Source organism: Castanea sativa, chromosome 6 (assembly GCF_040712315.1).
Source record: "Castanea sativa cultivar Marrone di Chiusa Pesio chromosome 6, ASM4071231v1".
In the NCBI taxonomy this organism is placed as follows: domain Eukaryota; kingdom Viridiplantae; phylum Streptophyta; class Magnoliopsida; order Fagales; family Fagaceae; genus Castanea; species Castanea sativa.
The window spans coordinates 50,740,431-50,753,604 of NC_134018.1; the positions used below are offsets into that span (position 1 = coordinate 50,740,431).

General features: G+C 39.2%; 1 protein-coding gene across 2 annotated transcripts; it reads right to left on the bottom strand.

The window, feature by feature from the left end:
* Positions 1-6,446: 6,446 nt before the first annotated feature.
* On the bottom strand, positions 6,447-13,149 carry LOC142639292 (CASP-like protein 5A2). 2 transcript variants are annotated; one of them, XM_075813492.1, is made up of 3 exons: positions 12,823-13,131; positions 11,989-12,121; positions 6,447-6,746 (listed from the first exon to the last, which is right to left on the bottom strand). In XM_075813492.1, exons 1-3 carry the CDS (start codon positions 13,035-13,037, stop codon positions 6,555-6,557), a joined length of 540 nt encoding a protein of 179 aa, XP_075669607.1. In that variant the 5' UTR covers positions 13,038-13,131; the 3' UTR covers positions 6,447-6,554. The 2 variants fall into 2 exon arrangements, with proteins under 2 accessions (XP_075669607.1, XP_075669606.1); XM_075813491.1 differs by lacking the exon at positions 6,447-6,746 and adding an exon at positions 9,832-10,322 and having other exon boundaries at positions 12,823-13,149.
* Positions 13,150-13,174: the final 25 nt, after the last annotated feature.

Sequence of the window (13,174 nt, forward strand, 5' to 3'; positions counted from 1 at the left end):
GACTCTTTTGAGAACGAGGTCCCCAATGTTGAAGCGCTTGGGTTTTACCATGGCATCATGCTGCCTATCCATAAGATTTTTATATCTCGTTGTCCTTTGCTCTACGTCCATCCTTACCTCGTCAATGAGATCGAGGTTAAGACGAAGTTGCTCTTCATTATCTTTCTCCTGGCATTTCATCACTTGATGATTAGCCATATGAATTTCCGCAGGTATGATTGCTTCACTTCCATAGGCTAACTTGAAGGGGGTTTCTCCTATTGGTGTCCTCACAGTCGTCCCGTAGGCCCAAAGAACACCTAGCAACTCATCTAGCCATATCCCCTTTGTCCCCTCGAGTCGAGTCTTGATGATTTTCAGCAGGGACCGGTTTGCTACTTCTGCTTGTCCGTTCGCCTGTGGGTGGGAAGGTGAGGAATAATGATTCTTGATTCCAAACTGTTCACAAAAGTCTCTGAAAGGTGCATTGTCAAACTGTCGTCTGTTATTAGATACTAGTACTTTAGGTACTCCGAATCTACATAGGATATTTTTCCAAACAAAATTCTTAACATTTTGCTAAGTGATTCTTGCAAAAGGTTCAGCCTCCACCCACTTGGTAAAGTAGTCAATCCCTACTACCAAAAATTTCATTTATCTGGTTTCTAGGGGGAAAGGACCTAGGATATCCAGTCCCCATTGTGCAAAGGGCCATGGGACCATCATTGGAGTTTGGTACTCCGATGGCTGCCTAGGGACGTTGTTATAGCGTTGACATTGGTCACACACCTTGACATAAGCCTTAACATCTGATTGAATTGTAGGCCAGTAGTAGCCTGCACGGACGACCTTATGAACTAGCGATTTTGCTCCCGAGTGATTCCCACATGCTCCTTCATGGACCTCCCTCAGCACATAGTTTGATTCGTCCGGAGCTAGGCACCTTAGGTAGGACTGAGAAAAGCCTTGCTTGTATAGCACTTCATTTATGAGGACGTACTTGGCAGCTCTGACCATCAGCTTCCTAGCCTCGTTCTTGTCTTCTAGAAGCCTTCCATACTTAAAATAGATTATTATTGGACTCATCCAATTTTCTCCTCCTCCTATTTGTTGTATATCTAGAAGGTCTATACTCAGCATGTATTGAATTCTGTCATATTCGTCCATAACTCCTCATGCCGAAGTTGTTCTTGCTAAGGCATCTGCTTCCATATTTTCCTCCCTCGGGAGTTGAACAAAACTCACTTCTTTAAACTTTTGGACAAGTCGCTTCACTTTGTTGAGGTATTTCTTCATCCGATCTTCTTTAGCATCACACATTCCATTCACTTGGTTGATGACTAGCTTCCTTTGACTATTATTGATTCCGCCCCTAGGGACTTAGCCAATTCTAACCCTTTGAGTAGAGCTTCATACTCAGCTTTGTTATTGGTGGTTTGGTACTGTAAACGGGCTGCGTACTCCAACTTGTCACCCTCTAGGGATTTTAGTATGACTCCAATCCCTCCCGCGTATAATGTGGATGACCCGTCTACATTGATAACCCACCTTTCAACTCCTATGTCTTTGTCCAGCTCGTTTTGGCTAGGGGTGAACTCTGCAATGAAATCTGCCAACGCCTGTGTCTTTATTGCGCTCCTTGGTTGGTATCTTACATCAAACTCACTAAGTTCCACTGCCCATTGGATTAGTCATCCTACAGCTTCCAACTTGTTCATTGCCTTCTTTAGGGGATGATCCGTTAGGACGTTGATAACATGAGTTTGAAAATAATGTCTCAACTTTCTAGAAGCCGTGATCAAAGCAAAGACTAGCTTCTCCATCATTGGATATCGTCCTTTTTCTCTAACCAATGTCGAGCTCACAGCGTGAGGGGACACTACCAAATACAAGTACAATTCCTCTCCAGGTACAGATGGGCTTAACAACAGTGTTGTTGTGAGGTAAGCCTTCAGGTTTCGGAAGGCTTTCTGACACTCATTCACTCACTCAAATGCCTTCTTGAGGACTTTAAAGAATGACAAACACTTGTTAGTAGCTTTCGAAACAAACTTGTTAAGGGTGGCGACTCGTCCGGTAAGAGACTGGACTTCTTTGACATTCTTTGGTGGTTCCATATTTAGTAATGCCTGGATTTTGTCTAGATTCGTCTCAATTCCTTTATGCGAAACCATGAACCCCAAAAACTTCCCTGACGAAACTCCAAAAGCACACTTGCTTGGATTTAATTTCATGTTATACCGTCGAAGTGTATCAAAGGTTTCTTGAAGGTCATCTAGATGCTTCCCCTCGTCCAAGCTCTTTACCAGCAAATTATCTAAATAAACCTCCATATTTCATCCGATTTGAGGACGGAACATGTGGTTAACCAGTCTTTGGTAAGTCGCCCCAGCGTTCTTTAAACCGAAAGGCATTACCTTGTAGCAGAATAACCCTTGGCTAGTAATGAATGAAGTCTTCTCTTGATCTGTCTCGTCCATTTTTAGTTGATTGTAGCCTGAAAATGTGTCCATGAAACTCAGCAGTTTGTGACCTGCCATCGAGTCCACCAGTTGGTCTATGCGTGGCAATGGATAACTGTCCTTAGGGCAAGCCTTGTTTAAGTCAGTAAAGTCCACACACATCTGCCACTTTCTGTTGGCCTTTTTTACCATGACTACATTCGCCAACCAGTCCGAATAATAAACTTCTCGGATGAACTCTGCGGTAATCAACTTCTGGACTTCTTCTTTGTTGGCATTATCTCGCTCAGGAGCAAAGACCCTCTTCTTCTGACGCACTGGTTTGGAGTAGGGACACACATTCAGATGATGAGTAATGACACTTGGATCAATACCCGGCATGTCCTCATGACTCCACACGAAGACATCAAGGCTTTTCTTCAAAAACTGGACCAGAGTATGCTTTGCCTCTTCTTCCATGCTCGCCCCAATTCTAGTGAACTTCTTAGGTCTACTCTTATCCAAAGGGACATCTTCTAACACCTTAGTGGGTTCCGCTACAATCCTTCTCTTGTCTACGCTCATTGTCTGTACGTGCTCATCCATTGCCAACATGGCTAAGTAGCATTCTCTGGCATCTAACTGATCTCCTTGTACTTGGCCCACTTCGTGCTCGGTCGGGAATTTGACAGAAAAATGGTAGGTAGAGGTTACCGCCTTCCAACTATTCAGAGTTAGCCTTCCAATAATAGCATTATATGATGATGAACAATCAACAACAAGGAAGTTTACCTCTTTGGCTATCTGCTGCGGATGCGCTCCAACCACCACCGGTAATGTAATGGTGCCCACAGGCTGCGTTGATCTCGTCCTAGCTTCATTTGTTGGAAGGCGGGGTAATATAGAATGTCCGCCGAGCTGTCATTGTCTACCAACACCCTCCTGGTCGTATAATCGGCAATGAGCAAGGTAATGATAATTGCATCGTCGTGGGGTGGTGAACTCTTTCAGCATCCTCATCCGTGAATGTGATGGCTTGCTCGTCAGCTTCCCTTGTCCTGGGAGATCGTCCAGACAGCTGGACATTTTGCACCACCTTTAAGTATGTTTTCCTTGATTTGGATGACTAAGCTGCTAAGGTTCCTCCAATAATAACTCTTATTTCTCCAAGTGGGGGTCGTGATGATTCTTCCACCTTGGCTTTCAACTTCTCGTCTTTTTGGTCTCGTCCAAGGAAATTCCTTAACTTCCCTTGTTTTATAAGATTCTCTATCTACTGTTTTAAATCAAAACACTCGTTCATGTCGTGCCCATGGTCTCTGCGAAAGCAGCAATACTTGTTCCTATTGCGCTTGTTAGGATCTCCTTTCATTTTCTCTAGCCGCTTCAAGGACGGATCGTTCTTGATTTGCATAAGCACTTGCTCTAGTGGCGTATTCAAGGGAGTGTATTGTTGGTTTCTCATTGAAGAACTCGCCTTCTTACTATCTCTATCTTTTTTCTCTTCTGCTCGAGCCTTCTTTGGACGAGAACCCTGATCTGGATAACGCTGGTGACCTACTTCCAAGTGTTCTGCTCTCTTCCTCTTTTTAGCTATGATAGCGTCCTCAGCATTCATGAAATTTTGTGCCGAATGGATGAGTTCGGCCATAGTTTGTGGTTCTTGCTCGTAAAGCTTTTGAATGAACAAGTCAGAGTTGACCCTATTGTGGAAGGCGGCCAATAACAACTTGTCGTTCATTTCATCCACCATCAAGGCTTCTCTATTGAATCGAGTAATGAAGGACCACAAACTCTCATTTTTCCCTTACTCTATAGTTAGCAAACTAAAAGAGGAACGCTTGTGGTGTTGCCCTCCAATAAAATTATTAACGAACAACTTACTCAACTCCTCAAATGAGCCTACAAAGTTTGGGGGTATTTTGCTGAACCACACCCGTGCTGGTCCTTTAAGTGTGGTAGGGAATGCTTTGCACATAATCTCGTCCGGAACCTCTTGGAGGTGCATGATGGTCTTGAAGGTAGCGATGTGATCACACGGGTCACGATTTCCATCATATGAGTCCAAGGAAGGCATCTTGAACTTCGAGGGTATGGGATGACTATTGATGGAAGTCGTGAAAGGGGAGTCTGTTCGGTGAACTAAGTCATCCATGGGGTTCGCCTGCCTCATATTCTCCTTCATTTCATCCATAGCTTTTCTCATCTGGTCCATCTCCCTCTCCAAGTGTGGCACTCTTCTTGAAGTAGTACCCCTTGACTGATTCTCGGACTCAACGTTTTCTCCTCTACCCTCCTGACTCTGGGCTCGTCCTTCTGCATGCAATTCATGGTGCTACCTCCTGAAATTGATCTCCCTATTCAACTCTTGATTCTGACGGGTTAATTCCGTCATAGCGGCAGCCATGGACTGTATATGTTGAATGGAAGGTGGTTGCATGACAGGCGCTGACTGACGGTCATGGTAGGGATTGCTAAAAGCATCCCTACTCTTCTGGTGGCCTAGGCTAGTAGCTCTTGATCTTGTTCGAACCATTCAACCTTTTGTTTGGGAAAGACGAATCGCTGAAAATAAATGAATCGAGCGAAAAGAACACTGATTTTCCACAGACGGTATCAACTGATGATGCAAAGAAAATCAGTAGGCTGGATGTTTCGAATTTGCAAGGACTACTGGCTGTCTTAATGACCTGAAAAAGAAAAAATAACGATCAAAGGTAACCGGAGTTACCGGCCAAGAACCCTCCAATGGCAAATTTAGTTTTCTCTATATAATTTTGGAGTTCAAACTTTTCAGGAAATGTAAAAACGTACATTTATCTGGTCTAAACGGGTCTTTATATAGTGCACCCTAGGAACAGCTATTAGACTTGTAACCTCCCCTATATTTGAGGAGGTTTGAGGGTTCAAAGATAACTTCCACAACTGTTTAGGAGTTACATTTTACACACATAACTGTCACTGGAAGTTATGCGTGTGATAAGGAGTTGTAGTACTGAATCAGGAATTTTCCTAAGTGTCGAGGGTTCGTCTTGGTGTCTTCCTGACTTACCTCCGAGGAAGGTCGTTCCTCTATGGACGACCTTCTCACGGACGAGGTTGATGGTTCCTTTGGACGAGACAAAATGGTTTTGTCATTTGACCATGCAAAGCTCGTCCAAGCATTTTCCTGCATGAACGACCTCCTCAAAGACGAGGTTTCTACGACCTTTGCTTTCCCAGCCTTGTCCTGGACAACCCCTATGGACAATATTGAAGTTGTATTTTATCATACCCATCATCACCAATATGTTCTGTCATCACCATTAGATCAGCTCACTGTCACTCATTAAATGGTTCCAAAACATAGCCATCAACGTGCCACCAATAGAACCGTTGGAGTAGTTATATTGGGTAGAAAAGCAATATATATATATATATATATATATATATTGGGTAGGGAGCCTAACCGCCTATGAGTAGAGAGAAGTAGAATTCTAACTTAACAATTCATTTGAAGCCTTTCCACATCTGCTGGATGAGAACTTGAAGAGGCCTAGAAATTAGAAAAAATGATCAAATTGACACCTAGTAGGCTAGTACTTTTCCATAAAGGCATAGCAAACGATGATCAACCTATATGCTCTCTCATAAAACTTGAGCAACTTAAACATTCATTGTCTTTATGGCTTCAGTACATGCTTGAGATTGATGATATTTTTCTTAATTAAACAGAAGCGTTGAATTCATCAAATTATGGATGCCAATTGTCATAACTCCACTAAACAGATCCCAGTTTGGTTTGCATCAATTCGAGTATATAACTACAAACCTGATAGACATTCTATGCATGCATGAGATAATTGAGATTCTTAAGCCTCAAAGAACCTGCAAATCTGATATTCCATCATAATAAACGCTCCAAACACTCAACCTATTGATATTCTGCCTTCAAATGTATTTTACTCCAAATCTTTAATGCGATAATAAAGCTTAAGGCAGTCAGCAAAAATAAAAATACAAATAGAAGAAGATAACAAAGCTTTAGGCCGAGCTACATAATTTACAAAAGGAATGGATCAAAAATTACATCACAAGTAGAACTTGACGAACCAACCCTCAGTGATCACAGCAAAACACAGAATGCCATGTCTTTTATTTGGATGCCAGTGTCCAGAAATTCAATAAAAAAGATGGTGAGACAGCAAACCAACTCATAAATGCCATGGCTGTTGCGGTCTCAAATCTAGTGCAATGGTTTCGTGCACAATCATTCAGATCATTGCCAATAAGTACAGTGATACTAGCCGATGCACAAGCCGCAGTAAATATAAGTGTGGAAGTGATCTGCAGTTAAAAAAACAAAGGATAAGGGAAAGAAAATGATATTTCAGATTGGAAAAATATAAAACAGATTATTATATGCCAAAAAACATGTGTCTATACAGTGTGCAATTGGTTCATGAGTCTAACAAGTAAAAGTTCCGCTAATGACTTTCTGGCAAATAATACAGTTTTATTTGAATGGGGCCAAAGAACAGCACTTAGTAACATAAGAAACTTAAGTATGGATTAGATTATCAATCAAGCAAATCAATTTTACATCTAATTATCAGTGTGTCTAGTTTCCTTGACAAGTTGGGGACGGTTAAAGCAATTTAGTTGGAGGCAATGATCCTTTGCCAATCTTGCTTCCATTACATAAGAAGAGGTTAGGCAGACCCTTTGAATCAAAGATGTTAAGGGTCTGCCTGATAGAAATATTTAATTTCACGAACAGTTTTTTGTTAAACAGAAAAAATAAATATTGAAAGAGGAGAAGAAATAGATGAGGATAGATTTTCTCCAAGCAAAGCAAGACAAAGGAATAAAGCTAAAGGTATCATAAATATATATATATATATATATATATATATATATTTATTTATTTATTTATTTATTGTGGTCTCCAAACCTCCCCAAGTCGTAATAGTACCTGAAGTATTTGGGTCCCAATTTATTTATTTGTGGGCTTTATTACAATCCTACAAGTTGAGCTCCAAACTTCACCTGGTCAATCCAAGTTGTATCTTTTTCCCTTTATCCTCATTCATCCCTCCTTTCCTTTCCCATGTAATTCCCTTTTTTATGGTCTTTATCCCTTCTTCCCCTATGTTTCCCTCTGTTTCTATAGTGTTTTCTCTCTCTCCCTCTCTCTTTGTGTTTTCCTTCCTCTTCTCGCAGTGTTTTTCCCAACCTCCTTCTTTTGTTTACCTTCTTCTCCTTTTTATCATCATTACCATTTTCCCACTTCACACGCATTTTCACTTTTACCAGAATCCCAAGGAATCTTCACACTTTTAGAGGATTCTCTTGGAACTTGTTCTAGATGTTAAATAGTGTTCGGTAGTGGATTTCCCAAAAGTGTTGACAGTGCTCGATTATCGACCTTAGTCTGACCGCCCCCTCGTTGACTTCCCCTAACTTACTAGTTAGTATTAGGCCCAACTTGGCCTGAACACAATATGGTTCACCCCAAACGCTAATCCTAAGACTCTTGCCCATTTTTTCAGTGAACTAATCCTGTCCCATAGTGTTGGGTCTTGGCCACATGGGCCCTTCTTGGTCACTCGGGCCCAAACCCCTACATATATATATTAATTATAAATGAACAACAAGATTTTATAGTGAAAATAGATAACTACAACAGGAGGAACATTAACCTCATCCCTGATTATACAACCAAAACGTGGGGGGGGGGGGGGGCGCAATCACAATAATCAAAAGACCCTACAAACTTATTTTGCATTGACCATTTTGCTAAGGAATGGGCTGCCATATTTGCTTCCCGAGGAACCCAGCAAGCCACGACATTTAAATGGGTCTCCATGATGGCACTAACCTTTTGCATAATTTTTTTGATCCTCCATGATATTTTTGAACCAAGATTATATACCATTGTGAAACAGTTTTTACAATCTCCTTCAAAGATTATGGTTTGAGCTAAGAAAGACTTCCCATCTCAGAGCCTCGTGCCTAGAAAGGGAAGTAGGTGTTTGCTTTTTTGGAGCAAGCAAATATTATTTCCCTCTCCAGTCTCTTGCAACCACCACGATCATTGAGGTAGATTGACCCGCAGTAGGGTTGATGGTGCCTCTTGGTGACTTGGACCAATGACTGACACTCTTCAGTATAATTGCGGATTGAGTATCGGTGCAATTGCTATATGCAATTGAACCATGCAATTACTTCATTTCCTTCACAATTTTTGTTTACATTTTTAACTCTTTTTAATATCTTTTTTATTTAATAATTGTGATTGAAAATTTCTTTTTCTAATTTTCAATTTCAACCATTTATTGCTATTTAATTAGGTGCAATATTAAGGAACCACCATTAATGTCACCAATATGTTCTGCCATCACCATTAGATGAATGCAAATTCTCTATACCATTTTTAGTGTACCACTCCATATTCCACCAATTATTATTTACCATGTGTATGATTGCTTTTTATTTTAAATTTCAGTTATTCTATAAGAAAAGTAAAATGAAAACATGACAAGTAGTGATTAGTGGAATATAGAGTGATATACAAAAAATGGTACAGAAGATTTGGACTTCCATTAAATCAGCTATCACTCATTAAATGGTTCCAAAACATAACCATCATCAATGTGCCACCAATAGAACCGTTGGGGTATTTATATTGGGTAGGAAAGCAAAAAAAAAGAAAAAAAGAAAAGAAGAAGTTATATTGGGTAGGGAGCCTAACCGCCTATGGGTAGAGAGAAGTAGAAAAAATGAGAACTTTGAAGAGGCCTTGAAATTAGAAAAAATGATTAAGTTATCCGGATTATAATTGCTGCGTTTTGAGTTTTGCGTTTTCTCTTCTTTTTTTCTTTTTTTTTTCAACGTGCATGAACAATAACCGGTACTGTTCATGCATGTTATTTCACTGTACCGGTTACTGTTTATCACTGTACAGGAGACAAAATTACTGTCTATGCGCTATTTACGCACTGTTCATGGGACCCACAAACATTTTATTCAGAAAAAAATATTAAAAATGAGTCACACGATACTATTCACACATTTAAAAATTATTTTGCTACAGTGTTTTCAGTTTTCAGCAATAAATTCTATCCAAACGGACCCTAAATTGACACCTAGTAGGCTAGTACTTTTCCATAATGGCATAGCAAACGAGGATCAACCTATATGCTCTCTCATAAAACATGAGCAACTTAACATTCATTTTCTTTATGGCTTCAGTACATGCTTGAGATTGATGATATTTTTCTTAATTAAACAGAAGCGTTGAATTCATCAAATTATGGATGCCAATTGTCATAACTCCACTAAACAGATCCCAGTTTGGTTTGCATCAATTCGAGTACATAACTACAAACCTGATAGACATTCTAACCTGATAGACATTCTATGCATGCATGAGATAATTGAGATTCTTAAGCCTCAAAGAACCTGCAAATCTGATATTCCATCATAATAAACTCTCCAAACACTCAACCTATTGATATTCTGCCTTCAAATGTATTTTACTCCAAATCTTTAATGCGATAATAAAGCTTAAGGCAGTCAGCAAAAATAAAAATACAAATAGAAGAAGATAACAAAGCTTTAGGCCAAGCTACATAATTTACAAAAGGAATGGATCAAAAATTACATCACACGTAGAACTTCACGAACCAACCCTCAGTGATCACAGCAAAACACAGAATGCCATGTCTTTTATTTGGATGCTAATGTCCAGAAATTCAATAAAAAAGATGGTGAGACAGCAAACCAACTCATAAATGCCATGGCTGTTGCGGTCTCAAATCTCGTGCAATGGTTTCGTGCACAATCATTCAGATCATTGCCAATAAGTACAGTGATACCAGCCGATGCACAAGCTGCAGTAAATGTAAGCGTGGAAGTGATCTGCAGTTAAAAAAAGGAAGGATAAGGATAAGGAAAAAGAAAATGAAATTTCAGATTGGAAAATAAATAAAACAGATTATTATATGCCAAAAAACATGTGTCTATATATTATACAATTGGTTCATGAATTTAACAAGTAAAAGTTCCGCTAATGACTTTCTGGCAAATAATACAGTTTTATTTGAATAGGGCCAAAGAACATCACTTAGTAACATAAGAAACTTAAGTATGGATTAGATTATCAATCAAGCAAATCGATTTTACATCTAAGTATCACTGTGTCTAGTTCCTTGACAAGTTGGACAGTTAAAGCAATTTAATTGGGAGAAAGACCAAAAAAAAAAAAGCCTGGCATGGTGTAATTAGGATCATAATAATCAAAACTACTTTCCTACTTCTCAATTCTCACATTGAAGGAATTGATCCTTCGCCAATCTTGCTTCCATTACATAAAGAAGAGGTTAGGCAGAACCTTTATATCAAAGATGTTGAGGGTCTGCCTGATAAAAGTATTTAATGTCACGAACAGTTTTTTGTTAACCAGAAATAATAATTATTAAAAGAGGAGAAGAAATAGATGAGGATAGATTTTCTCCAAGCAAAGCAAGACAAAGGAATAAAGCTAAAGGTATCACAAAAGGTGAAGACTAGCCCAACATACCACCACTGAGTCACACTACCCTCGCTATTCTCCTCCAAATTCATAAACCAACAGAAATACTATATTTGTCTAACTCTCTAGGGGGACCAATAAGAAGCAGGTTCCGCAGTTCTAGCAATGTCAACAGCTTCCTTGAAAGATTGGATAATCATTAATGGCTCTTCAAACTTTAATCCATTTATTTAGATTGGAACTATCTCATCTGACAATGATATTTAGAACACTAAAACATTATTTTTTTATTTTCACACATAATATTGAAAGGAAAAAGAATGCTCTAGAATTTCAAAAATCAAAATAATATTGAAAGGAAAAGAATGCTCTAGAATTTCAAAAATCATTGCCAAACAAGATGGTTCCCCTAAGCCCATCAAGAGAGCTCCAATTCCACCTAACTAGTGCCACATATACCAGAAGATCTGGAGAACGCAAGGATAGTATACTTATCAAAAAAGGAAAGAAAGAAGGCAAGGATGACATCATCTTTTTGGTTGATCAAAATCCGGCTGACGCTAAGTTTACCTATTGATAATTTACCACTCATCTTAAAAGCTCAAGTTGTTAGAAAATAGTAAATTTAATCATTTAACCACATTATTCTAACACCTAAAAAAGGTTAGCACATTGTATACTAGATAGGCATGAACAGCGAATTGAATAGAAATCCTTTAAATCTCCAATGGTAGGCCTTGGATATGGAAACCCATACAGACACAAATGAAAGAACCATAGCTTTCACTCCATGCTTTTCCATTCAATCATAAACTAGGTAAAGAATAAATTAATCAGTATACAAATCACTCCATTTCATGTTGTTCAACACAAGTACGGTGCAGTGAAGAAAATTTGGGTAACACAGGCTGGCAACAGTAAAAATAAAACATTTACAATAGCCACTATCCTAAATTTTTACAAAATTTGACAAGCTACTCAACCGTGGTATGTTTTACTTAGCGCAACACCAGCTCAAATTTATATTAAATCCCCAGCGAAAAATTTTCTTACCCCATCACCGATGGCAAACAAGCTGACAACCCTGGGGTGTCGGAAACGGCGCCTTACTAGAATTGCATATGTATCAAGAATGGCAAGAGTGAGGCTCCATATGCTTTGCAAGCTGACAGCAGCAACAAGATATCTGCCACAGCAAAAACCACCTATACTCAAAAACTAAAACCACAAATGATATGATTACCTTGTACAGAATTACAATTAATACAGATAAGAAGCAAAAAATTGTTTTTTAAGCTAACAGGTTGCTTCAGAAACTAACTCTCAAACACTTATGGCCTGTTTGGATGGAAGGGGAAAGAGGCGGAGTGAAGGAGAATAGAGTAGAGTTAGAAAAAAATAAGTTAATTTTGTGCTAAATCTACCATTCTCTACCCCCTCTCTCTTCCTTAATCCAAACGGAACATTAAAGTAAGAAATAATATGAATCCACTGATCTTTTAATAAGAGCATACTTAAACCATAGAATATTCAGGTGTCATACTCACTCTAAAAAATTCAACTAGCTTGGAAGGAGGTTCAACTGAAACTCCTTCAGATTCTCTCAGAGTTCAAGACAATAAAAGACCTAACAAGTAAGGCCAATAAGGTCTAGCTCAACTGATACCTCCTCGTTGGATGCGTGTCAAAAAATAAATAAAATAAAAACTAAGATGTTAGCTGTAATTTAACTGCCTCATCTGAGAACCATACCTAATCTCCAAATTACTATATATTTTTTATTTTTTAAATAGTTTGTAATAATAATAACTGATAATAAGCAATAAGCAATTGTTTTATTTAAATGAATAAACAAAATCAAAGAAAGAAAAGAAATGATAGTGTTACCGGAAGGCGGTGACGGAAGGGAAGTCACTAGTGGTGGCCATGACGCAAAGCGCGACGAGTGCGAAAGCGAACTGAAAGAAGCGGAGAGCAAGGGCACCGGGAGTACCGGGAGTTCCCTGCATATCCTTCATCCTCCCTCTGGGTATCGCATTATTGGCCGCGTCCGTCACCGGTGGCGCCTCTATTGGGTGCACCGTCGGGTGGATCACATTCATTGCTTTTTACTACTATTTTAATCAGACTATCACCAGTCACTCTATCAATCACTCTTTCTGAGAGAATATATGAGTGATTTTGGTAGAGAAAACAAAAAGTGGCATAGTGTGGGGACCACTGACTCTGAAACCAATAT